At 43.7% G+C, this 26,875-nt stretch overlaps 1 protein-coding gene and 2 pseudogenes across 1 annotated transcript in view; all 3 read right to left on the bottom strand.

The window, feature by feature from the left end:
- LOC124722685 (homeobox protein B-H1-like) overlaps positions 1–26,875 on the bottom strand; it is a 178,024-nt gene that overhangs the window by 67,230 nt on the left and 83,919 nt on the right. The window contains exon 2 of the mRNA XM_047247827.1: positions 10,791–11,007. Coding sequence (XP_047103783.1) covers positions 10,791–11,007 — 217 coding nt within the window. The remainder of the gene's footprint in view (positions 1–10,790; positions 11,008–26,875) is intronic.
- Positions 4,053–4,170, bottom strand: LOC124723562 (annotated as a pseudogene).
- LOC124723308 lies at positions 8,992–9,109 on the bottom strand (annotated as a pseudogene).

Below are 26,875 nucleotides of genomic sequence, written 5' to 3'. Positions count from 1 at the left end.
GATATACTCAAGGAGTTAAAACGAGAATAATAACACTCGCATGCATCTGTTATTCTCCAAAGTGCAGAGGACTTGTCCGCGCAGATAGGCGTACGCATACTTCTACCTGAAGACTAAATTTGGGAATTCGTGTGGGGGAATTAGTGGGCCTTTCCTGAACTGCGGAGTTCGTGTCCGACTTATCAAGATTCAAGGATTTTGTTCGTCCACGGTCTACTTTTTTATGACACTAAGTGCTCAAATCTATATACGTATGAAATGCATTCGTACTTGCGCATACGGACAACCATCAGTCGTAACCGATTTGACTACCCGTGCACGACTCACTGCCAGAACCAAACTTGCATGTAAGTTGTTCATTCGTCACAACCTGCACTCGTACACACGATGTAATTCCCGTACAGGGAAGGGACACACTTTAATTGAAAGTAGGTGCCTGGAATTGGCGAATAAATACGATGTTGCGGTGCCTGTGTTGTCAAGAAGTACTATGTGATGTTGCTTCGGATGTGCGGTAGACATTGCATAGTTCTTCTTAGCAACACAAGCACTGCAATAACGTGTTTATAGACGTACCTTGTACTTCACAGTTGGCGAATCAATACTTCTAAGAGACGCCTTGGAGTTTTTTTTCTCTTTTTTTAAATTATTGGCTTTCGGAACGTGTCCATATGGTCATCTCAGTAGCGGAATGTCAATGGCGACGATGCTAACGCGAAGAGAACACGACACCCAGTTCTCAAACGTAGAAAATCTCCGACCCGGCCGTGAATAGAAGGCACACTATGGCTAAGCCGTCGGCACACGGACCGTGCTGTTGAACGTTAACTTTGAGCGTGCCAAGTTCAACTTGCTGCTGAACGCTCAGGAATGATGCGACTTGTGCATACGGTACGTGGGCCCCAACGTGGTATATGCGATCGCAACGCACTCCAGCGGCAGTTGAGCGATGTTTCTAGTTCGAAAATCACACTGTTTACTCAACGGGCGCGCGTTAAATTCTCACGTTAGCTCTATTAAAACGCACATTTCCTCCATGGTCCACGAAAAGGAAAGTACCATGTCCAATCAATAAGGACAGAGACATATAAAAGCTCCATTACAAACAGTGCGGTACAAATTTGGAATACTTCTCTGCATAAGATAAACATTATTTCATCATTCCCACATTTTGTTAAAACCCCAAGGTCAGTCTTACTTAATCACTGTTCCTACCCAACAGCAGAATCTGTGCAACATGTGAATTACGAAGCGTAAAAGAAAAGGAGAAAAATATCTGTATGCAAGTAGCGCAAGCTGTCCTGTAAATTAAGCCAATCGAACAAAGTCACCCCTCAAAAAAAGGTGAATTTACATTTACATAACATCAAATATCATAGTATATACTTATATTAAACTAATAATAAAGTATCAGAACCTAATAAAAACGCTAATGTTAGGAAATAAAATACAGGAGTGTCACGACGCGAACCACCGCGCCAACTATTACTCAATACAAGACTGTTACGCTACTCATTACGCTAATCCAACAACACACAGAAACATGTCGCAAGTAATCCAAGTACTTTACCCGTTGCAGAAAACATCGTAGATACGTTACTAATTGAAATTTAATTATAACAAATTGTACAAGAACAATGCGTTTTGGGTGGATCTTCCGTGTGTCACTGCCTTCAAATAGCCTACTCTCATAAGACGCAAGTTACAATAATTCTTTTGCCACGAATGTGATGTTTCTCGTTATTTTATTGGAACGAATCACACAGTTAACAACGAGTTTTCCAATGATTCTGAATTTGCTGATGCTCAGAAACGGCATGTATACATATGAGCTTGAAATGAATGCCAATATGGCGCCTCACAACTCTGTACTGAAGGGAGACGGCGTGCGTGTGACGTAGGTGGCGTTGTGCTATCTCATTAGTCAACGCTCAGACGCACGCTCAGAATATTTGACATGGCAGATATTGCTCTGCACGTTCGGAAAGACTCCCGAACATGCTATTCCACGCTATGATGTCAGAAACTCGGCACGCTCAACGTTCGGATGCACGGTCCGTGTGCCGACGGCTTTAGCCAACCGCGCAGCTACCGAGGCGATCGCCGCTTCGTAGCAGAAGACGTAAATTCTTAACTGAAATAAGGTTTGTATGCATCCACTTTGAACCACGTAAGATCGTCGCTTTGGTGAAATGTGAAAAGTTTCGTGGTCGTGCTTTTCGTGTCTCTTGGCTCAGACCGAACGGTTACTTTGTTTATAGCTCTAAAACGCGGGCCGAAGGGCACTCACCTCGTGGACGAAACTGGCGGACAACAAATCAAAACGGCCCGGCGATGACAGCGCCAACAAGCCGTGAAGATTGGCGGGCTGGCCGGCACAAAGGAGCCCCCACCGGCCCGGGCCGCGGGGACTGTAGGACTCTCCCCAGGGAGAGGGCAGCGGGACGGCGCAGCGCTAAGCCACTTCTTTGTGGCGTAAACTGCCGCCTCCCGTGCACTTGGCCTCTGCTTTGAGCGCATTCACTCTGATAAACGAAATTTTACGGTTTCAGTTCCAACGCTTCGAATGGACCCACGTCTGTGTACGAGGACGCCGTATCTGCGCTCCGAAGTGCTTTACATCTGCGATGTTATCGATGGAAAATGTGTTCGCGGCGAGGACGGTGGCGACCCCTCAAAAGCCTACACTGCATATGCTACCGAGTCTCAGTTTTTCTTCGTGCCATATAACGTGCGGTCAAAAGTCTCCCGAAGCCTCAGTGAACGCGCTTTGTGTGACGTCCAATACTTACACTACTAGATAGTATACGCCAGCACCGAACTGTACCTTTGCATGATAGTAAATATCTCTCCATCTCCGCCGGCCGGTGTGGCCGTGCGGTCTAGGCGCTTCAGTCTGGAACCGCGTGACCGCTCCGGTCGCAGGTTCGAATCCTGCCTCGGGCATGGATGTGTGTGATGTTCTTAGGTTAGTTAGGTTTAAGTAGTTCTAAGTTCTAGGGGAGTGATGACCTCAGAAGTTAAGTCCCATAGTGCTCAGAGCCATTTGAACCATTTGAAGAATCTCTCGTTTCCATAAGTCGCTGATTCGCAGTAGTACATCATTGAACCAAATACCAAGATTTGCTTTAGTTTCACTTTAGTTATGTGAGGCACGTAGGTGTAGGTTGCTGATATAAATTGATGAACCCAAACATTATGACCACTGAAACTCTTCTGGTGACGATGCGAGCACGTGACGTGGCAAGGAAAGTACGAGGGCGTGCTGAAAACTAATGCCTCCCAATTTTTTATCCTGTTTGCAATATCGGTTCAAGTACTACGTGTTATGCATATTACTCGGTCGAATCAAGTTCCAACCCTCTCCTACTAGAGGGCTCCGTATTGTAGCGTGTAAAGTGGCGGTGTGTAACGTAACTATGTCGGTGCGTGAGAAACAGCATGCTAAACTCGAATTTCGAATTCGAAGTATTCGTCCACACAGGGAGCACCCTCTCCTTCAGCATGACAATGCCAGACCACACACGAGAGCTGCGACATCTGCAACGATCCGACGCCTTACGTTCACTCTCATCGATCATACAGTCCTGACGTGGCGCCACACGATTTTCATCTGTTTTCGAAACAGTGGGTCGCCAAAGATCACCTTAAAGGATTTCACTTTGATAGTGATGAAGTGGTGCAAGCAGAGGCGAGGTTGTGCCTCCGTCAACGAAGTCTGATATTTTACAGCAACGGTGTCAACAAACTGGTCTCTCGTTGGGAAAATGTGTTCGTCGCCATGATGACTATGTTGAGACATAAACATGCAGACATGAAGAATAAAGATGCAGAATGTTAATAAACTCTCCTCCCGAACAGGTCATGAAGGCTCAAAGGTACCGACCGGCCGCCGTGTCATCCTAAGCCCACAGTCGTCACTGGATGCGGATATGGAGGGGCTGGTCATCACACCGCTCTCCCAGCCGTATGTCAGTTTCCGAGACCGGAGCCGCTACTTTTCAATCAAGAAGCTCCTCAGTTTGTCTCACAAGGGCTGAGTGCACCCTACTTGCCAACAGCGCTCGGCAGACCGGATGGTCACCCATCCAAGTGCTAGCCCAGCCCGACAGCGCTTAACATCGGTGATCTGACGGGAACCGATGTTACCACTGCGGCAAGGCCGTTGGCAGAATGTTAATAACGTTCGTTTTATTTCAAAAACTTTAGGGGTTTTCATCTAAAAATTTCGGAGCAAATACTTTTTAGCACGCCCTCGTATATTAACACAACAGAGACGAATGGGGATTCGTACGACACTGCAGTTCCTGTGTTGTTCAGAAATTGGATGCAATGTTCCTTCGTTCATGCACGCATGGGGATTCATTCGAGCGACGATACGGGCTGCAAAACAGAACATGCACTGATACAAGCGACTCGGACAAAGTGAAGCTGATCGGCTGTTCGCACACTACTGTCGTGAGCATCTGTGGAAAGTGTCTGAAGGACGCGTATAGGAGACAAGGGTCTGGACGCCCACACCTCATCTCATGACGTGAATGTGAGGCCTTCCTCCTCTGTGAAGCATCATAGGCGGCAATCTGTGGCAAATCTGACGTCAGTGTACAATTCTAGTGCAGCCACAAGTGTTCCAGAGCACCGTAGATAAATGGATACATGTCATCTGATCGAGTGATTCACATTTCTGATTGCGGCATCTGAGTGAACGGCTGATCGAAACATGCACCACTCCACAGACGCAGGACGTCGGAGCAATGTTACTCTGTGGGGATGTTCACTTGTGCTTCTGTAGGACTGTGGTAGTAATCGACGGCGCTATGACACCTGTGAACTATGTGAACGTTATTGTGGACCATCTGCATCCCCTCGTGTTGCCGGCCGGAGTGACCGAGCGGTTCTAGGCGCTACAGTCTGGAACTGCGCGACCGCTACGGTCGCAGGTTCGAATCCTGCCTCGGGCATGGATGTGTGTGATGTCCTTAGTTAGGTTTAAGTAGTTCTAAGTTCTAGGGGACTGATGACTTTACTAGTTAAATCCCATAGTGCTCAGAGCCATTTGAACCATTTGAACCCTTCGTGTTTAGTGTCTTCCCCGACCGAGGTGGCTTCTTCCAGCAGGATAACTGTCCGTGTCACAAGGCCAGAATCGTACTACAACGATTTGAGGAGCTTGATAATGAACTCACATTCAAGTTTTGGACACAAAATTCTTAAGCCGGCGGAACACTTGTGGGCCGCTATCTGTAGTCTTCATCGCGCCAGCGAAACACCAGGTCGTAATAATTTACAAGCATTGCGTGACCTGTGCATAGACATATGGTTCCACGTAGCCCCAACCTTTGGAAACCTACTAAGGACTTGTCGAATACATGCCACTTAGAATTGCTGCTGCATTGCATTCCAAAGGCGGACCAACACGCTGCGAAATAGGTGGTCATAGTACTTTGGTTAATCGGTAGTTATTCCGAGGTAGTGTACATTGGACACCATGATATCAGTAACTGTACATGGCATGTTATTTCTGTCTTATACCGTTTACGATGACGCATCCACACCTATTACGCACTTTTAACTCAGGAAATAAAGTTATCCAGGCTGTGATGCACACCCAGAAAAAATCTTCGAAGTGGTCTTTTTCGATTACAAATTATAGTTGTTATCGGATCATAAATTTTCTCTTGGTTCTATTTGTGCTTTCCTTTGTTGAGTATTGACATGTCACTAACCAGACAATGGTCGGCGCTTCTATGTTCGTGACTAACGATAACTGGTTTATGAGATGTCCGTGACTAGGCTTTAAGAACGATGAAAAAATAGATCTTCTGGGTTTGTTACAGGACAATTTAAAGGATCACACAGAATCTGGAATTAAATCTTCTGAACCGAAACAGAAATCAGTGTTATGCAGGTTACTATTCCTCCATTTTAGCGATCTGCGATGAGAAGAAACGTTGTTTGCGAACATACTCATTCACAGAATTGATCGTCACCACATCACGAGTGTGTAGGTGTGTATTTGCGTCTTTCGCCCGAAATAGTTGTTTGCGAGCGTACAATCACTTTTATGTACAAAAGGAACTTGGGTAACCGCGTGCGTCAATCGTTTTCCATGTTGTGAGAGACGCCACTAACATGTTAAGCTCGACAAACACGCACATCTGTAACCACAGCTACTGACGTTAGTGGCCTTTGTAGCATGTAAGTAAATTCCAGTCCCCACATTTATAGCGTCTGGAAGTACGACTAAATCTGTCCCTTTTTCGATATCAATCCATCGTACCATTGATCCTTTACCAGATACGATACCTTAATATCAGTAACACTTCTGACGAATCTTATCTAAGGGACGCAAGAATTTTATAAAAATGTTAAACAGTCCTCCGCCGCTCTCCAATATAGCTCAGCTAACAATATTTTATTATTTTTTTTAGTTGGAGTATGTTTCTTTCTTTGCATTTTTGCTAAACAGTATCTTAAGGAGTACTGTGCCACAGCTCATTTGTTTGTGTTCGGATAGACCTAGGTGCAAATCCCCCCATATGGCCATCGTCATTTAAAGTCTGCATTAATTTCCTAACACTTCAGGCAAACACAGGAATGTGAACTCAGCAAACCAACGGACCATCTTTCCATAAATCTCTGCCGGTATGAGAGTGGAACGACCTCACTTTGAACCGGACGCACACCATAATAATAATAATAATAATAATAATAAAAGCTGAATAAGGAACAGTAACAGTACCCAAGGGAGCTAAGGAAGTCTCAAAAGTGTAGGCAATGAAACCAACTCACGGTCTCCACTAGCGCCATCCGTAATGCGTAAATAATGCCAACTGCTCCAATTCTTGTTCGGATTCTTAATTTAAGATTTATCACCGATGTGAAGTGTACTTTTTAAGTGACAGTTATGCTTTCATTATAAGCATAAATTTACATCAAAGCTTACCTACATGGAAACCACAAATGTAACAAAACGGTTAAAGATGACGAAAGAAGATTTTCAGCAGGTGATACAAAGCAACAGAGTCTTTTGCTGCACATTTTTACCGGGATATTGATGCAGCTTCTTTCAACGCAACGGTGTCCTACTGGAGAAAACACGAGAACACACGATGGTGAAAAATTCCTGACTGGACAGTATAACTCTGTGAACTATGAACAGGCTACTTAAAATTTCCTGGAACAAACACAATTACCTGTGACACAGAAGTGAAACTCTACGTCTGACTACAATGCTTCCTGAATGATGTCATAAAAATTATAAGGTATGGTTCGTGTAGGATGTAGACATGGAGTTCCTACCATGTTACACCTTCAATAACTAAGAGTTCCGTCCACGTCAGGATATATTAAAAATTATTGTATCGGATCGAGTATAAGGCATGACAAGTAATAACTGCTGTTAGCCGCTAACGGGGAACAACAGGGAGATGATATGAGCAATTCCTGTTTCGTAGAACACGGTCGGTTGCTGAAGGATCCACAACAGCACCCACTTTTGAACCTCCTCGCCGACTGAAACCGATGTCCATGCATGTCTTTCTCAGGTCGCAAAAGACATGAAAATCACACGGCGAAGGATACAGCTGTACGGAGGATGTTGCAGTGTTTCCCAACCATATCGCTGAAGCGTAACCTACTTCCGATGAGCAGTATGAGTGCGGGCGTTATCGTGTAACAGGATCATTCCGTCCGACTGCATTCCTGGACGTCGCAGTTTCTGCAAAGTATCTTCATAGCGCTGCGCACTGATGATAGTTCCACACCATCATGAAATTACGTGGTGCAACCATTTAGAGCCTGACGGCAAACGCCAAAGCCAACAGTGGAAAAATCCCACATCTCCCACATCAAAGAAATCCGATGCTGTTCACACAAGCTACGATAAGTTGCACGATAGCGCCTTCCCCCACACTGCCAGTCGGGCAAGGCTAGGTTGCAGCGATTTGGTTGGCAAACACTGCAACACCCTCCATACAGCCCCGATCTTTTACCGTGTGATGTTCACGTCTTTGGCGACCTGAAGAAAGACGTGTGTGGATTTCGGTTTCAGTCGGAGGAGGAATTACAAGGGGGGGTGCGGTTTTGGAACGGTCAGTGGCCGATAGCTTTCTACAAAACAGGAATTGATCGTCTCTTCTCCCAGTGGGGTAAATGTCTCAGTGCGTGTGGTGATTACATCTGAATGGAATCATTCCATGGTCCCGTTGTGCCGGGTATTCGGTATTCATTTGATTGCTTCTTATATAATGAGAAACTGATACTGGCATACGGAATATCTTCAGCCGGCCGTGGTGGCCGAGTGCTTCTAGGCGCTACAGTCTGGAACCGCACGACCGCTACGGCCGCAGGTTCGGATCCTGCCTCCGGCATGGATGTGTGTGATGTCCTTAGGTTAGTTGGGCTTAAGTAGTTCTAAGTTCTAGGGGACTGATGACCTCAGAAGTTTAGTCCCATAGTGCTCAGAGCCATTTGAACCATTTCGATTTTGGAATATCTTCCTTGTTTACACGCAATTTTCAGTAAATATAAGTTTCCACTGCTAAAAGGTTTGAGACACGTACTTCTGTTCTGAAGACATCGGGATTTGGTTATTATATCATTCATGCTTCCTACTATTGGGTGTTAGCAATGCAGGTGCAGTCTACGTCTGTGGAGCTCACGTTTTCTGTATAAGAGAATATGCAACTATCTTACAGGTCGTGTTGAAATATTTGAATATTTTTTGTTCTAATTTTGCATTAGCGTAACATGTCATATATTTCGTTGCGTTATGAAAGTCTACTCCGTCCAAAGAGGTCAGGAAGGCCCCATGGTACTGACAGGCCGCCGTGTCATCCTCAGCCTACAGGCGTCACTGGATGCGGGTATGGAGAGGCATGTGGTCAGCACACCGCTCTCCCGGCCTTATGTCAGTTTCGAGACCGGAGCCGCTACTTCTCAGTCAAGTTTCTCCTCAGTTTGCCTCACAAGGGCTGAGTGCACCCCGCTTGCCAACAGCGCTCGGTAGGCTGGATGGTCACCCATACAAGTGCTAGCCTAGCCCGACAGCGCTTAACTTCGGTGATCTGACGGGAACCGGTGTTACCACTGCGCCAAGGTCGTTGGCTATGAAAGTCTACTTGCTGCCTACTCTATCATCAACAGAAGTCATATCACGTTGCTGTTAGTTTATTGGTCAACGTCTTTCAAAGAAAGAATATACAGGGTGAAAAGTATTTAAACCGACAAACTTTGGGAAGTTGTAGGGGACATCAAAACAAATATTTTTCCCTAATGCCATTTTTTCCTATGAGGATTATTTAAACCGGTGGAGGCCGTATTATGCTCTTCAGTTGTTAGAGGCCGTATTACGAAATTCAGTTATTAGAGGGCGTATTACGCTGTTCAGTTGTAGGAAACTGCTGTCCACCAGTGTAGTAGTGCGTTGTCTCTGTTTACTAATGGAGCGATACACTTGGAGTGAGTACACTGATATGGTTGGTGCATACTACGTAGCGCACCACAACGGACGAGCTGCACAGCGGGTTTATCAACAACAATATCCTAATCGCCGTATCCCGCATCATACGACCTTTGCTGCTGTGTACCAATGTCTGCGTGAGACCGGGTCATTTGGCGGAATACCTGGACAGGGACGCCGTCACACGGTAAGAACGCTGCAATTTGAGGAAGCTGTCTTGTAGCATGTGGAGTGGGATCCTTCAATTAGCACTCGTGCAATTACACGTAAAATGGGGACGAATGGGACGAGTGTAAGAGCAGTCCTTCGAGAGCAACTGTTACGTCCATTTCACTTACAGCGTGTCCACAACCTGGAACAAGTTGATTATCCATCCAGAGCACAGTTTTCGCAGTGGTACCTGGAACAGTGTGAAATGCGTCCTACATTTCCATCCTCTGTGTTGTTTACCGATGAAGCAACGTTCGGGCGTGATGGAATCTTCAACATGCACAATTCGAATGTTTGGAGTGAGGATAACCCGCATGCCACATTTACTAGCGCTCATCAAGTGCGGTTCTCCGTTAATGTGTGGGTCGGTGTTGTCGGGGACTGTTTAATTGGGCTGTATCTGCTACCTAGGCCATTAAATCGAAGGCACTATTACAATTTTCTCGCTAGAGCATTGTCAGAATTGCTGGAAAACGTCCCGCTCCCTACAAGACAACGCATATGGTTCCAACATGACAGGGCGCCGGCACATTTCAGTGGTCGTGTGCGTCGATTCCTGGACCGACGGTTTCCAGAAACGTGGATTGGCAGAGGTGGTCCTGTACCATGGCCTGCTCGATCCCCACTTTTTTGTGTGGGGAACAATTCAGGACACTCCTGATGTTTTTGCCCGTGTCAGACAGAACATGATCCGACAGTGTAACCTTTGTCTACGTGTCAATGGACACATTTTTGAAAATCTACTTAATTGAAAGTGGGTTATGTTAATGTGTTGCCTCTTGGTCATAAAAAAATGGAGAAGTGTTTGTTGGTTTATTTAATTTGCCGCCAGAGAAATATTCCTCTACCGGTTTAAATACTCCTCATAAGAAAAAATGACATTAGGGAAAAATATTAATTTGATGTCCCCTACAACCTCCCAGAGTTTGTCGGTTTAAATAGTTTTCATCCTGTATGTCAGGGCATTAGTACAGGAGTAGTATTAGTTGTGAAATCAGATTCAAGACAGATAGTTGGGCAGCTTTCGATCTGTCTGAGGGCCACGATTTATGTAGCTCTGTATGCTGAAAATGAAGACAGAAATATGAGAGGAGGCGTTGAAATGAGCTGTGTTTACCTGCGGTTCTGGTACCACGTCTTGACTTGTGTGTCGGTGAGGCTGAGCTTGGCGGCCAGCTCCATGCGGTCCTGGACACTCAGGTACTTCTGGCGCTCGAAGCTCTTCTCCAGCGTCTGCAGCTGGTGGTCGGTGAAGGCCGTCCGCGCCTTGCGCTGCTTCTTGGCCAGGGCGCTGCTCGAACCGTGGCCGCCCTTGCTCTCGTCCTCCTTGTGTCCTGCAACAATAAGTTCATATTGGTATCAATATCATTTACCGCTATTATTTCTTTAATGGACAAGCTATAGTATATAAACGATTAAACAGATAAAATATTGTAGCCCACAGAGAACCTGTACAAAAATTGGCCGGCTGCGAGGAAAACTCACGTTCTGAAGGTTTCTCATAAACTAAGTTATGTATATAGACAGTTCGTCCATTCCGGGAGTCGAGGCTATTGACGATTTTTGCCTATTATCGACACTAATACTGGCAAGATTCAGAGACCTTCGACAATGTTTTAATTTCAATTCTGTAGTTGGATAATGCAAATTCTGAAGGTGGCAGGGGTAAAATACAGGGAGCGACAGGCTATTTACAATTTGTACAGAAACCAGATGCCAGTTATAAGAGTCGAGGGACATGAAAGGTAAGCAGTGGTTGGGAAGGAGGTGAGACAGGGTTGTAGCCTCTCCCCGATGTTGTTCAATCTGTATATTGAGCAAGCAGTAAAGGAAACAAATGAAAAATTCGGAGTAGGTATTAAAATCCATGGAGAATAAATAAAAACTTTAAGGTTCGCCGATGACATTGGAAGAGCAGTTGAACGGAATGGACAGTGTCTTGAAGGGAGGATATAAGATGAACATCAACAAAAGCAAAACGAGGATAATGGAATGCAGTCGAATTAAGTCGGGTGATGCTGAGGGAATCAGATTGGGAAATGAGACACTTAAAGTAGTAAATGAGTTTTGCTATTTGTGGAGCAAAATAACTGATGATGATCGAAGGAGAGAGGATATAAAATGTAGACTGGCAATGGCAAGGAAAGCGTTTCTGAAGAAGAGAAATTTGTTAACATCGAGTATAGATTTAAGTGTCAGGAAGTCGTTTCTGAAAGTATTTGTATGGAGTGTAGCCATGTATGGAAGTGAAACATCGACGATAAATGGTTTGGACAAGAAGAGAATAGAAGCTTTCGAAATGTGGTGCTACAGAAGAATGCTGAAGATTAGATGGGTAGATCACATAACTAATGAGGAGGTACTGAATAGGATTGGGGAGAAGAGGAGTTTGTGGCACAACTTGACTAGAAGAGGGGATCGGTTTGTAGGACATGTTCTGGGGCATCAAGGGATCACAAATTTAGCATTGGAGGGCAGCGTGGAGGGTAAAAATCGTAGAGGGAGACCAAGAGATGAATACACTAAGCAGATTCAGAAGGATGTAGGCTGCAGAACGTACTGGGAGATGAAGAAGCTTGCACAGGATAGAGTAGCATGGACAGCTGCATCAAACCTGTCTCAGAACTGAAGACCACAACAACAACACAGTTGGATAACACTTTCCGATTTTTCCCTTTACTTGTACTGTGAAACCTTTCTTCCTGCCAAATTTCATGATTCTAGACCAACGGGAAGTACCCTATATGTTTTGATGAGTGAATTTGCGAGTGGCCTTATTTTTTGACTGCATTGACTTAGAAGCCAACTTTCGTAATACCGCCAAGGGACTATAGACCTTAGCACGTGACATAAATTTCAACTTGATACGTCAACCCGTCTTTGAAAAACAAGGGGCTTAACTGAGGGACGGGCATACGCACAGGCAGTCAGATAATGAATGATACATTTTTTGTGTGTGATATAATTAGAAATTGACAAGTTTCGGCGTTTTTCCTTTATTTTTTTGGTGAAACCTTGATTCTTGCCAAATTTCATGATTATAGACCCGTGGGAAGTACCGCATAGGTTTTGACGAATGAGTTCGCGAGTATCAAAATATGTGACATAAATGGTCATACCTTTCGATTGCAATGGCATAGAAGCTTACGTTTACTACTCGCCTACCGATCATAGACCTTATTATGTGACATAAATTTCAACTTGAAACCTTTACCCGTTTCAGAGGAAGAGGAAGCATAACATACGCGCGGACAGACAGACAATCACATAGCAAATGACAAAGAACTTTCTTCATGTGATATAATCAAAAATTAACGAATTTCGGTTTTTTTCCTTTGGTTATAGTATAAAAATCTTCTTTTTGTGGCAAATTTCATGATTTTAAGTCAATGAAAAGTACCCTGTAGGTTAGGTTTAGATGAGAGTGTTTGTACGTATCAAAATATGACATAAATGGCCGTATCTTTTGATTGCATTGGCGTAGAAACTTCACTTTGTTACAGCGACAAGGAACCGTAGATCTTAATATGTAACGTAAATTTTAACTTGATACGTCTACCCGATCCTGAGAAAAAAGGATTTTGAACAGTCGCACAGACAGACAGCCATACAGATACATATATATCCTACAATAGTTTCGTTTTTACGGAACTCTAAAACGGCAAGCAGAAATTCCATCTTCAATGGCTTGAGTCTCGTTTGAAATCAAAGGCGAATGCCGCTATGATGACGTTGAAAAGTAAATGGTGAGTTTCCTACTGCATTCTACTGCAGTCTGAGTTCGCGCTCCATTGTTTTGACCTCCTCGACAGCGAATCATGAAAACCTACTCTTCCTTACTTCTATTGCGAGAACTGAATGCACGCTGGGTAGGACAGGGATTAGACTGATCCTATGCCAGGTATTTTTCAGTTTACCAGCAAGCACACTGGCTTCCGATTGTGTCTCGAGAAATCCCCCTTTCCTGAGGTTGTCCTATTTCTTACTCCGTTTCTAAAGAGACTCTGTGTGAGCTGTTTTGCGCTGTATTGCCACAGTTCTCGATGTGCTGCAGCTGGTTGTTTATCAAACTCACCAAAGTCGTGGTCGGTATTTCCTAGGTATGGGTTTTATAGATGGTGTTAGAGGTCCAAACATTGAGTGAGTTTTGTTGAGCGGTAATGTTACCTTTTATCACTTGTAGCCACCTCTTACCTTGTGATATCACACAAACTAAAGCTGTTTCAGAAGTGTAGCTTTCAACGCTTCTGTTAACACTGTAGACGTTTTATTATGTTTTAATCGACTCAGCTTTTATGATCAGATGTCAGATTACGACACATTAGAAAAACCACCGGACGGCAGTGGCAGGCAGCGTTTTAACATAGAAAAGAGCGATACAATACTGTATAGAGTAAACTGGCCCTTGAAGGCGAAGTTTTGTAGAGCGCTGAACCTACGGTACGCAGTGTGCTAGTCAATACAAACAGGTTCGATCTATGAATCGGCAGTAAGAGTGGTTTCGTGGTCTGAACGAACGCTTTTTACCCAGGCGACCATTATACTGTGCTAAGCTACATGTGGATTTGATTTGCATACTCTGCCACAGGGAAATTGAAGGCAAGTGTAAAGATCCTTGTCACGATCCGGTACGATTCTGATTAGCTAGAGATGAGTAATCCGCAGATTTTATTTCGGGCTGCTGTATGTATGAATAGGACTAAACATGCACAGAAGTACATTTTGACCTCATTCAGTCAAAGAGAGAAACAGAAAAATAAACGAAGACTGTAACCAGAAATTAATTCGACCTTCTTGTACACTACCATGTACTAGAAGATAAAAAGGAGATGTAATTGGGAATATCTCTGCATATCTGGAAGTGGACTGTAGTAGTAGCATTAGTTCTATTTATCTGTTGATCACTTTTACGAGAATACTGGAAATACCATGAAATTATAATTTAAGAACAACAAAAATAACATAACTCATATACATAGGCATGTCCATACCTGCGGGTCTATTCTGACATGGATGGAACAGGTAGTTGGTAGTGGCCTCATAATAGTAACCATACTGACATTTTCCTTAAGTAATTTATGGAAACCACGATAAACCTCAATAAGAATGTTTAAATAAAAGTATTTTTTCGCCAGCAGCTGTCCATATTTAACCTTATTCTTGAGCGGTTTCGGTTATTTAAACCATGATCACTGGAAGAAATCGGAGTACATCATTTGGATCACCTTTTTATTCCAATCATCATGGCTCACATAACCGAAACTAGTCAAGAATAAAGTTAAATATGTACAGTTGATGGCGAAAACACACTTTTCTTTAAATGTGTTACAGCTGTCAAGTTACAAATAGAAGTTAATAAATCAGGATGGCCGACTGCGGAGCAGCAGAGTTGTACGAGACTTTAGTGTTCCCTTACCTAACATATATCTAACCCAGTTTTGGTTTCCCGACGAAAACTTTGACCATGGTGTGTCAAATTTTCCTTGTACGAAGGGCGTCCAATAAGCAGATTGGAATTATTCAGAAATCCAGTACACCATATTATTCCCCACTCTTTTGGCTACGAAACATTATTTTTCCAACATAATCTCCGTTCAATGCGACGGGCTTACCCCACCTTACTAGGAGGGGGGTGGGGGTTGTCTCTACGCTCCATGGTACAACTCTAGTAGCCGACGTAGGAACCAACGTCTTGCTGCATCAATAATCTCTCCATCACCAACGTACTGCTTCCCGCGAAGCGCATCCTTCATTTGGCCAAACAAATAAAAGTCGGAAGCGAGAGAACGGGGCTGTAACGTGGTTGAGGAAGAACAGTCTCATGAAATTTTGTCAACTTCTCTCGGGTGCACAGACTTGTGCTTTGTCATGGAGAAGTGAAGTGTTTGATTGTGATCCGTCGATCACCTCGAACGAGAAGGTCCATACGTTCCAATATTGCAGGAGTCAAGGATTTGTGCGGAAGGCCGGCACGCGGGAGATCGGACATGTTTGCGCGACCATGTTGCAATGCTGACGGACGCCTCGCCCAACAACTCACCGTGCTTTTGTTCACTGTCAGTTCTCCGTAGATACTCTGGGGCTGGCTCTGAGCATTATGCGACTTAACTTCTGAGGTCATCAGTCGCCTAGAACTTACAACTAATTAAACCTAGCTAACCTAAGGACATCACACACATCCATGCCCGAGGCAGGATTCGAACCTGCGACCGTAGCGGTCGCTCGGTTCCAGACTGTAGCGCCTAGAACCGCACGGCCACTCCGGCCGCCCGTAGATACTCTGCAAGCACCTCTGAATATCTGCGGTGCTCAGGTATTAGGCCAAAAGAAACTTACTTGGAACGCACCTTCGTTACAGACGCCATTTTGAAGGCTGCGTTTAGCGCCACCACATATCGGAACTTCATGAAACTATAGGGGCTGAAGCGGGAATATTCTGAGATGTCCTACAACAAATTCAGCATTTTGAATCCAACTGGCAGAGAAAATAAATGTGTTTGCATTCTTACTGAACGCCCTTCGTGCAACGCAGTTGTCTCATGCGCAAGAGGAAGAAAGTGACGACACACTTTGTTAGCAGATGACCATTTATTTGCTCGTCTCAGAAGCAGCAAAAGAGAAACTCAGTGTAATTAACGCAGAACTTTACGAAAGCAACAAATGTTGACAGGTGTAGTTATCGTAATTTAATGAAGTAGTTAATGAGATGGAACTGGACAGGCAAAGCTTCAGAGCACGTACGTACGTCTAAAGTTGGTGATTTTTTCCTTTTTTTGCCTTGGGTATCTCCGCACTGCCTGACTTGTGACGGTCACACACATGTTGCGCCTTCTGTTCTCCCCGGCCGTAGCATTGTGTTGGCTCTTCATAACACGTCTGTTTCGCGAGATTACTTCGTTTCTTCCATCACCTGTTCTCTACCCCTGAATGGATCAATGCCGATTTCCTACTGCGTGCAACCGTATCTGTAGCTGTAACCATGCCTCAAGATAGTTACAATTTGCAGTACACGAGTTTGCTGTGTCACGCTCAGAACAGTTAACTAGCTAAGAAATAATAAGATTTCACCAGGTACCTTTCTGGTTGAAAATAACGTGATCAGTTTTATTGTTTTTTTTCAGTATTCTTCCTTTCAGTCTCTGCAGCTACTCTTCAACGTACAACGTGAGGAACAGTCCTGCTACGAAATGTAAATTATTTTAAATACTATTCTGTGTTACTAGCCTCACTCGTTCCCAGAAGTACCGAAAAGTTGGAAAGCAGATGAACTTGCATCTACGAGGAACAGGAGGTAAACATTAGACATTAGCTGTCTTAATAAACACTTAGATAGGGATGACATCTGTGTTATGCAGCTTAAATGTTTTCGTGTAATAAGGGATATTAAGTATGTTAGGCAGAAAATTTGAAGTGTTGTCTACATCTTAGCATGAGGCAAAAGCCATTTGTCAATTAAGTTGTACATCGAGTTCTTAATTAGCCCAATCTGTCCCATTTTACAGCTCAACTACGGAAGGTTGCCCTTAATTATCCATTATTTTAATATGTTAATTAGTTACTTTTACTACATTATTTTTTTATTTGTGCTCTGTGATTTTCTAACACACCTTCTTATCATTAGGTAATCTACTTCAGTTCGTTATTGTACTAAGAAATCTCAGTTATGATACATGAGTACAGTTGTTTTTGTTCATAACCCGTAATTCATTAACATAAAACAGTGCTGGAAGAGTCACTGTTTTACGAAATATCATTCTAGTATGGTTATTTTCAAGTACTTATATATCAAACAACATCAATTTCCGAGCTTTGAAAGCTTCCCACATAAACATTGCCGTCCTTAGGTCACGTTAACGTACTTGAGGTCCTTAACTTGGTCTTTTAATTATGATGTATGACTTTTCTTCCCGACGAACTCTTCTCAAACAGTATACTCTACGAATAATCACCGAGTAATGGTTGGAAAAACGTACATAAAAGCTGCAATATAAAAGTGTGAACCACACTCACCTACCTCCGGTAGTGTTGTATTTCATTGTAAGTTTACGTGGCCGATTAACTGGGAAGATTTCACCAGACAAGGTGTGCACAGCCGAGAACAGGCAGCGAAACTCTCTCCCACCATTATATTAGTTTAAGTTAATCTCGAATGCAGTCGGAGTGGTATGACGTTAAACACAAAGCGAAGTTCCAGACTTGTAATTAATTACAATTACCACAAGTAACTAGCTGGAAATAAGATACAGGAAGTTTTTTAAAGTTTCTTATTTTTCAAGCAAGTGAACACTACAATTAGCCCGAAATTACAGCATCCATTTTTCGCAATTTAACAGGATTCGCCATCGAAAGCGTAATAAAATTTGTGTACCGTAAAATCTCGAGTAATACGTATAGCTTTTTCATAGAAGCAACGATCCAAAATCCAAGTGAAAGTCTAAAATAATGCAAAAAAAAAAAAATAGCTATCATACTTGAGTGTGTTTCTTATTACAACATGACATGATTTCTGAAAATGAAGTACACATGTATGTGTCTCAATGGAGAAATACAATAAGAATGTAATGCATCCTTCTTTATTGAAATTCAACACTGTATTGTCCTATCAGGAAAAAAAAACTACCATCAAACAACAGCATAACGTAAAAGAAGTCACGGAGCGGCACAAAAATTGCAGTTTCAGCTTTGTTTTAGTTGAAAAAGATCGCTTATTGCCTTCGTGCCAAGTTGTAAGAAGCTTAGCTAATAATGTTATCGCAATTAGACAAGAGACAGGCAGTCGCTACCACAAGAAAAAATAAATAAATAAAAATAGGAAAACTAAAGGACGACACAGTAGGAATACTCATCGACGTCATCCAGGAATTTTACAGTATAAACGCCGGCCGTTGTGACCGAGCGGTTCTAGGCGCTTCAGTCTGGAACCGCGTGACCGCTACGGTCGCAGGTTCGAATCCTGCCTCGGGCATGAATGTGTGTGCTGTCCTTAGGTTAGTTAGGTTTAAGTAGTTCTAAGTTCTAGGGGACTGACAACCACAGATGTTAAGTCCCATAGTGCTCAGAGCCATTTGAACCATTTTTTACAGTATAAACGAACTATCCGTCACATATCATCCGGACAAATATTTGTCATGTGTTTGGCGTAACATCTTTAGAGCTGAATGCTCTGCCAAACTCGTTGCAGAAGACAAACCCTGCTGTCACACCTGCATGAAAACGGTCTTCGCTCTAAAATTTTATATGACGAGTAAGGTTAAAATTGTTCTACAGTAGTCTCGACAAGAGCTGAAATTGCGGGTAAGATCCGTTCCTCCATTGTCAGATGAGACACAAAGTTTGTCCTTCGAAACAGTGCTGTTTAGTCCTGTTTCTCTGCATCCGTTTCACATCCGCGAGAGCGAGGTTTTTAATTATCGTTTGCATCATTCAACTCCAGGCAAAGTCTTACATATTCGAGAAATGCTAACTTGTAGACTAGCATCCGAGGTGACTGAATGAACTGGTTATTATTTTTGGAGGTAAATGCAAACTCTACCTGTGAGGACTTTGCGGATCTTGCAATGCTGAGAACAACTGTCGTGTTACAGACTGTTTAGTTTAGCCAGGTTTGCTAATCTCTCATCTGTGTGTGTGTGTGTGAGCGACAGAGAGAGAAGTAGTGGTGTCACTGAGGAAACGTTCACACCGCAACCTGCGGCAGCTTTCCACTGGCTGCACAGATTTCAATCTGCGTGTGTATGACGAACGCTTCCGCTTTCAAGTACAAAGCGGTGCTCTTGTAACACCACACGTGGCTTCGTAACACATGATGACTACGTAAAAGAGCAAAATTGTCATCAAAAGCTGAACTTAGGCAGGAGAGAGGCCACAATGCATTACAATTGGTGTGGTAACTTGTCGTTCACAAAACTGGACACTTTACCACTTTTATCGGCTACAAAAACAGTTTTTTTCACTGGTTCTGAAGGACAGACTCAACGAATGGCTAGTACGAGACTTTATTCCTGATGTGCAAACAGTTTCTAACGTGTAGTCTCGTATAGCGGAGTTAATTGTCTAAATATCACAATCCAGTTAGGCTGCGAGCTGCATCTCCTCTTTTCTCTCTTGGCTGGATCCGAATCGATTCACGTTGTTGCGAATTTAAATCATGCATACGACCTAAATATCATCTAACGTTCAATAACACAACGAGCAGAGATTTACCTCAAATTCTTCAGTTTATCAGATGCACTTCGCATGTGTTGTCTACCAAGCTAAACTGCACAGAAGTGAAATTATTGTACTCGTGTTTGGAAGAAAGACCAGCCTCATTTAGGTTTTCCACGATTTTCCTAATTAACCCCAGACGGATACCTGTGCGGTTTCTTAAACATTTATGAACGAGTATCTTCTGCACCCACTGTCCGATAGGAGCTACTGCTGCATCTCTAATAATCTGGACGTTGACGGGACGTTAAACCTGTATTCATCGTTTTCATGTTGACCAGCACAAACAGGTATAGTTTTAGATCTTATAATTAAATTTCCCTCGAGATATTTGCGTCTCATGTTTACAGTTTTGGTAAGATGGAGACATACAGTTACCACTGAAGTTTTTGCACATTCTGACATAGTCAGTAAGGTCGTGTTCCTATGACACTGCCTACATTTCACACCAGGCTATGATTAGTGTCTGTCTGTCTGTCTTTGTCTTTATAAGCCGAGCTATGCAGTACTACAGTTACCGGGTCAAGCACACACTCACATTTCGCCCTTGTCTCGTTCTCTTGAATACTACGAGACAAGGGTGAAATGCTATTATAATCAGTGCTTCACCGCAAACTGCTCAAATCATTTTCTACATTTGATGGATGACCTTTGTCTTTATGTTCAACACGCATAACAAGAAAATCGACAAACGTATATAGTACGTTGGGGAAGATGCCATACTCTTTGCTTCGACATGAAATTATGAGGGGAATTTTGGGATTTTCAAAACTCAGTTAATCACTCATGTTTGGCAAGGTCTCTTCAAACGAGAAAACCAATGTATGCGATAAAATCGGGATAAGATGGCATAATAAATGTGGTACCATCACCAATTTTATTATATGTTTTGTCAAGTAACAAAAAATTAAATTTTGTTTTGCAGTTACCGACTATTCTACATTTGATTTTACAGTTTTACAGAAGAGTCGTTAGAAGTATCTTCTTAATCGGGGCATGTTTTAAGAAACTACTTCTTACAGCGAGTGCACCGAATCCAGTCCACTTACAGTCCTTTTTTTTCGTAGCAGTATCTTTTACACACAACATTGTCATTTTATTCAGTAGTCGACTTTACTTTTCTCCCTCGTTTGGAGGATGGATGACTGTTTTTGGTGTCAGTCTTTCTTGCTGCTCTCTTTCAAACTTTGCAGGGTTTCCTGGTCTGTCAACACCGATGCAGTTTTCTTCCTCCTTTTCTCTGGTGTTTCTAAAACTGGTATCGGTGCAGTCTTTTCAAACGAGGTTACAGGTCTCTGCTTTAGCTGCAACACTTGCTTAGATGAAATTTCTGCGCTTACAGATTCATTAGGAGTGTTGGGTACTGAGATGCCAGATCCAACAGTTATGTTGGTCCCATTAGGATGCTTCTTCGTAATTTCTGCGCATCGTCTGCAAATAAATAAATGAACAAAGACAGGTATTATGAGTGTCCATCCTACCACAGATAAAATATGGCGTCTTTCCCAGGTATCGGAGTGAGATGCAGGTTGCAATATGCGTTCCCATATGGCAGCTAATGGGAAATAGCTAGGCGAACACGTAGTTCAAGACACAGTAAATTTTAATACATTCCACAGTTTTTTGCTCCCAAACATGAAAAATGTCCGTTTTAACTGCACCTAAAGCTTGCCTCTAACGACTTGGACTCAAGGAACCGCTGCACAGTCAGCTGCTGCGCTCTCTTGACACATTGAAGTAACGCGAGCAAATAGGCATCACACACCGATTACCATCTTCCCCCGATTCACTCAGTGTCAGAATCGTCCCGCTAAATGAACTGTTTTACAACTCAACAGATCCAGATATATGAAATGATGGTTACCCCTATGGAATAAAATCTTCTAGGGTTTCTTGTCACGACAATTCAGTGTTCGCGAAGATTCGTAAGAAACCCTTTCTTCTTCTGTCTTCTGAAAATGACGCGGATGCACTGGGAATTGATGCAGCAATAAACTCGAGAGACTTTATTACAGGCTTAGAAATAATTATCTTCGATTTAATAGATAGTTCTGTTGTATTCACTAGATAAGTTTGGTGCCCAACATAAAGTTAGCCGAAGGGAACCCCCTGCAACAGAAAGTAGTTGCTGTATTGAGTTGGCATGCTTGCGCGCAGCAGCTCTCTTGGCACAGGGGCAATTAGCACTACTGCAAAAATACTGGTGACAACACAATGAGTAACAATTAAAAATCATTCATTAAAAACTTAATGCAAATACTCAGTTTTAGTTTGACGCCCGCATCTCGTGGTCGTGCGGTAGCGTTCTCGCTTCCCACGCCCGGGTTCCCGGGTTCGATTCCCGGCGGGGTCAGGGATTTTCTCTGCCTCGTGATGGCTTGGTGTTGTGTGATGTCCTTAGGTTAGTTAGGTTTAAGTAGTTCTAAGTTCTAGGGGACTGATGACCATAGATGTTAAGTCCCATAGTGCTCAGAGCCATTTGAACCATTTTAGTTTGACGATGAGAAGGCGTGGTACTTGATGTATACCTAACTCAGTGGACGACGATTAATCTAATAGGAATTCCAGTCTGGCTCTACTATTGGTGACAGTATCTAAGTTCTGTCTCTGTTAATAAGCACACTACGACACTCGGCAGTTATCGTGACACTGTGCGACCACCGCGGCGATTAACAGCTGTTCGATGACTGCAGGGTAACCGATGGCAGCTGCCGGTAATCGATGGCACCTAGCAAATGGCGACTGCGACAACTGGCCGAGTGGAGCTTTTATTCTCAACTGGCGGACGAATATTCGTTTGCGAACTATTTGTCTGACGTCAGGTAGAAGCGGCATGTAGTGCCTGTCCTGAACGCCGTCTATGGCGTCAAAGCATAATTTTGGCTGCTGCATCTGACTTATGGCAGAAGCATAATATGATCCCTGTTTTGTGCGCCATTTATGTAGCGACTCCTCATTAGTACGTAGCCCCACGCTGGAGACTGGCCCTGATCTGTGGCACTCTCTGTGTGTATCGGGCGCAGCGAGTTCAAAATGAAATACGAGAGGCTTCCATATTGATTTACGCTATACTTTTCCCCCATCATTCATGGGGCGCCGTTTGACCCAAAGTTACAGAAACAAGTATTTAGTACTTCGGCTAAACCGTAGGTGGCAGGATAAGCACTAGAACTGTAATCCCTGCACAGTACAGCCCAATTTCTCAACCGCTTGCATTACCTGATGGGACAACATAGAGTGTCAGCATCAAGGACAGCGTTACATGACGCGGTTTCTATGGAAGGAGGGAATAAACACTGTGAATATTCACAGACGATTGGTTCCAATGTGTGCAGAGTGCGCACAGACTTGAAACGAGCTCGTGCAACGCGACAACGCTCGTTCCCATACTATTCGGAAAACCGCTGCCGCCATCGCTGAAATGTGGTTTCCAGGTACTGCCACACGCACCGTATTCATCTGACTTGGCCGCTTCTGGTTACTAGTTACGATTAGGGCTATGAAGAGACTTCTGATACATCATCTTGCAGATTTCCAGGAACTGCGAGGCTCGAGGAGGGCCTACAGAAGTTAAAGGGGCCAAGTCAGGCGAATATAATGGGTTTGGCAGTGCCTGGAACCCTACTTCGACGATGGAAGCCATGATTTTCCGACTGGTACGGAGACGAGCGTTGTCCTGTTCCAAGAGTACTTTGTCATGGTGACGCACACTCTCAACACACGGCAACCAATTGCCTGTGAATATTGACAGTGTTTACACCCTCCTTCCACAGAAAGCACGTCGTCCAGAGCTTTCCGTGTTGCTCACACTCCATATTGTCAGCGCACGTGATGACAGCGGTTGGGAAATCGAGCTGTATTGTGCAGGGTTAAAGTTGTGGCGGATGTTATTCTGACACGTACGGTTAGACCAAAGTACTACACACCTGCAACTGCAACGAACAGACAAGTGGTGCACCATGGGTGATTGGGAAAAACACAGTGTAAATCAATAAGGAAAGAGGAAAGCCCGTCGTACATGCACATTCCGAGGAAGGAAAGAGCAATACTTTCACGTGACTAACATGTACTATCTTGAAAATGAAAAAAAATTTGCTTTCCAAGAGAGTATAAGTAACAGTGGAGGTCGGAAAGTCTCAACTGCTATTTATCATGTGCCACGCTGAAGATCATTAGTAGTGAGCACCAAACTATTCACGACATGGAATGAGCAGGATATGTCTTGGAGCACATTCATTGAATCCAACTGCTGGAGGGAGACACAAGAGAACGACCCCGACTATACTCTTGAGGCAACACTTAATGCGAAATTCGCATTTGACTGCATTCAGAGGTTATAGTCACTTCTGACTCTCCCTCGGTTTTCTGTGGTCCTAACACACTAAGAAACGATCTTTACGCTTCGTTTTTGTTTGGTAATACCAGGGAATTAAGTTCCTTCTTACTTTCTTAAATGAAAGTAAAAGCTGGAAAAGAACACACAACCCAGACGGTTGTGTAACATATTCAGATAACTTAAAATACCCCCTTGGATTAATAGGTGACCACTTTACGGTTTATGTCATGTAAAGACTTTTCATGTACCAGCATAGACAAGTATGTTGTAGCAGAAGTTGTCCGAAGGAACAGACACCACATGTGTACAACTCGGACGAGGCGGCTCAGTTATCCCTCGACCTCTTACACGAGTCAGCGATATACGGGGGGAAAGGGGGGGGGGGCACTACGTCAGTAGGGCGTGGTGGATAAGTTGGAAATTTAAATCGTTCAGGGACCGTGTCTGGATGGCCGGTCGCCGGCACGGTAGCTCAGCGTGTTCGGTCAGAGGGCTAGCTGCCCTCTGTAATAAAGAAACTGAGTTAATGGATCGACGACGAACTGAAACGGGCGTCTTTCGATGTCCGCCCAGAGCAGATACAACGAACGAAACGGAACAAAAAATGAGGTTTAAAAAAATAGGTGGTCAAGGCGACCGTTTCCAAAAAATGGAATATTCCGTGTTCGAGTCCTGGTCCAGCACAAATTTTCAACTTTCTGCAATGATGTAAGCATGGCACGTGGAACAGGATGTGTTTTCCTTTCTTGAAGTGTGGACAGCATCTAATGCGACGACAGTTTTTGAACTGAACCTTACTTACTGTGCAGAAGCCAATTCGTTCATGACCGTTCGAGTCCTGTTGAGGTATATCAGCAAAATTGCATTTCTCATTAGCCTTATGTACTGTGTAGTGTCTTCCCAACTTGCGTTCTAATTTGTTGCGGATTCCACACTAGCAGATCTAGGTTGTTCAGCGTAGAAATCACGCACAGGCAAAGAATAAAAACTTGTCTGTTAAAGCGTGGCCATTGTGCTCTGTGTTTGAAGCAGCCTGTACACACGAAAGTAAGAATTCAGAACTTGGTCGCCATTCATTATAGTCATAATATTTTCTGGAATCGCGAAGGAACTCTCCTTACGGAATATCTACAGGCGTAAACTGTACAGCAATAACTGGCGAATACTAGGGAAGCAATCTGGCTGAGCCGGATGGGAAAATACGGCACAAGACGCGTAGATTGCAAAGTAGAAATGTCAGGTCAGTGCGCTTGGTGACAAAGGTTCTATGGCAATGGGAAGCTACGGGAATTGAAATATGATTAGTTGGAACATCCAGTTAATTTACCATTCTCTGGCTTTCATATATTCCCGCATCTAAAGAAATTTGCTTCTGGAATAGTTTTGAGACTCATGAAGGGGCTTATGGCAGCCACAGAGAGGTGTTGTTGTTGTTGTTGTTGTGGTCTTCAGTCCTGAGACTGGTTTGATGCAGTTCTCCATGCTACTCTATCCTGCGCAAGCTTCTTGATCTCCCAGTAATTACTGCAACCTACATCCTTCTGAATCTGTTTAGTGTATTCATCTTTTGGTCTCCCTCTACGATTTTGACCCTCCACACTGCCCTCCAATGCTAAATTTGTGAGCCCTTGATGCCTCAGAACATGTCCTACCAACTGGTCCCTTCTTCTTGTCAAGTTGAGCCACAAACTCCTCTTCTCCCCAATTCTATTCAATACCTCCTCATTAGTTATGTGATCTACCCATCTAATCTCAAGAATTCTTCTGTAGCACCACACTTCGAAAGCTTCTATTCTCTAGAGAGGTATTTTACGGATTTTAAAGAATCACATTTCATGGATGGAATATGTTCAGTGGTAAAATACACGACAACGTGCACAGATCTTAACAGAGATTTCATTGGAAAATGAGTGTATTTTAACCTGGAAACAGTATTCCAAAGACAGGGCGAGATATTTTCTTCTTGCCTTCGTAATTGTAAGACATTCCCAAAGTTTCATTTTTGCTTGTTTGTGTCAAGAGCGATTACGGGGAGTTTGTTTCGCGTGGAAAGTAGCGCCAGAGCAAGCGCCGGCGGCGCAGCAGCTGAGCCTCGTAATGAGGATGGCCGCGACAGCTGGCCGGCAGCCCGTACTGCACTACAGCTTCTGTCGTCTGCCTCATTACTCATAAACGCTGCCACTTCCGTCGCTTTTGTTACGAAGAAAGAAAAGCTAGAGTTTAACGTCCCGTCGACATTGAGGTCATTAGAGTTGGGGCACTAGCTCAGTTGGGCAACCGTGGCCAGGGAATTTGGCCGTGGCCTCGTTAGAGAAAACAGCTAGAAAATCACGTGAAAAAATATAAGGGAGCCACGGAAAAACTAAAATCAGGACGGCTGATTGGGGATCCGCACTCCACCAAAATACGACGGTTGTTCAATACGTAAAGCAATTCTCTCTCTCTCTCTGTGCCAGCTTCGCTAGACAAAATGCTGAATTCATTGTGGGACATCGTTGGCTATTGCAGCTTCAGGCCCTGTAGTTTCATGAAGTTCAGATGGGTTGCGGTGGTACACGTAGCCTTCAAAATGGCGTCTATGGGGGAAGTTCGCTCCAAGCAGAGAGATGTTATCGAGTTTCTTTTGGTGAAACACCAGAGCATCGCAAATATTCATAGGC

This window comes from Schistocerca piceifrons, chromosome X (assembly GCF_021461385.2).
Source record: "Schistocerca piceifrons isolate TAMUIC-IGC-003096 chromosome X, iqSchPice1.1, whole genome shotgun sequence".
In the NCBI taxonomy this organism is placed as follows: domain Eukaryota; kingdom Metazoa; phylum Arthropoda; class Insecta; order Orthoptera; family Acrididae; genus Schistocerca; species Schistocerca piceifrons.
Note: the sequence above shows the minus strand (reverse complement) of the source record. Positions and strands in the feature narration are given on the sequence as shown.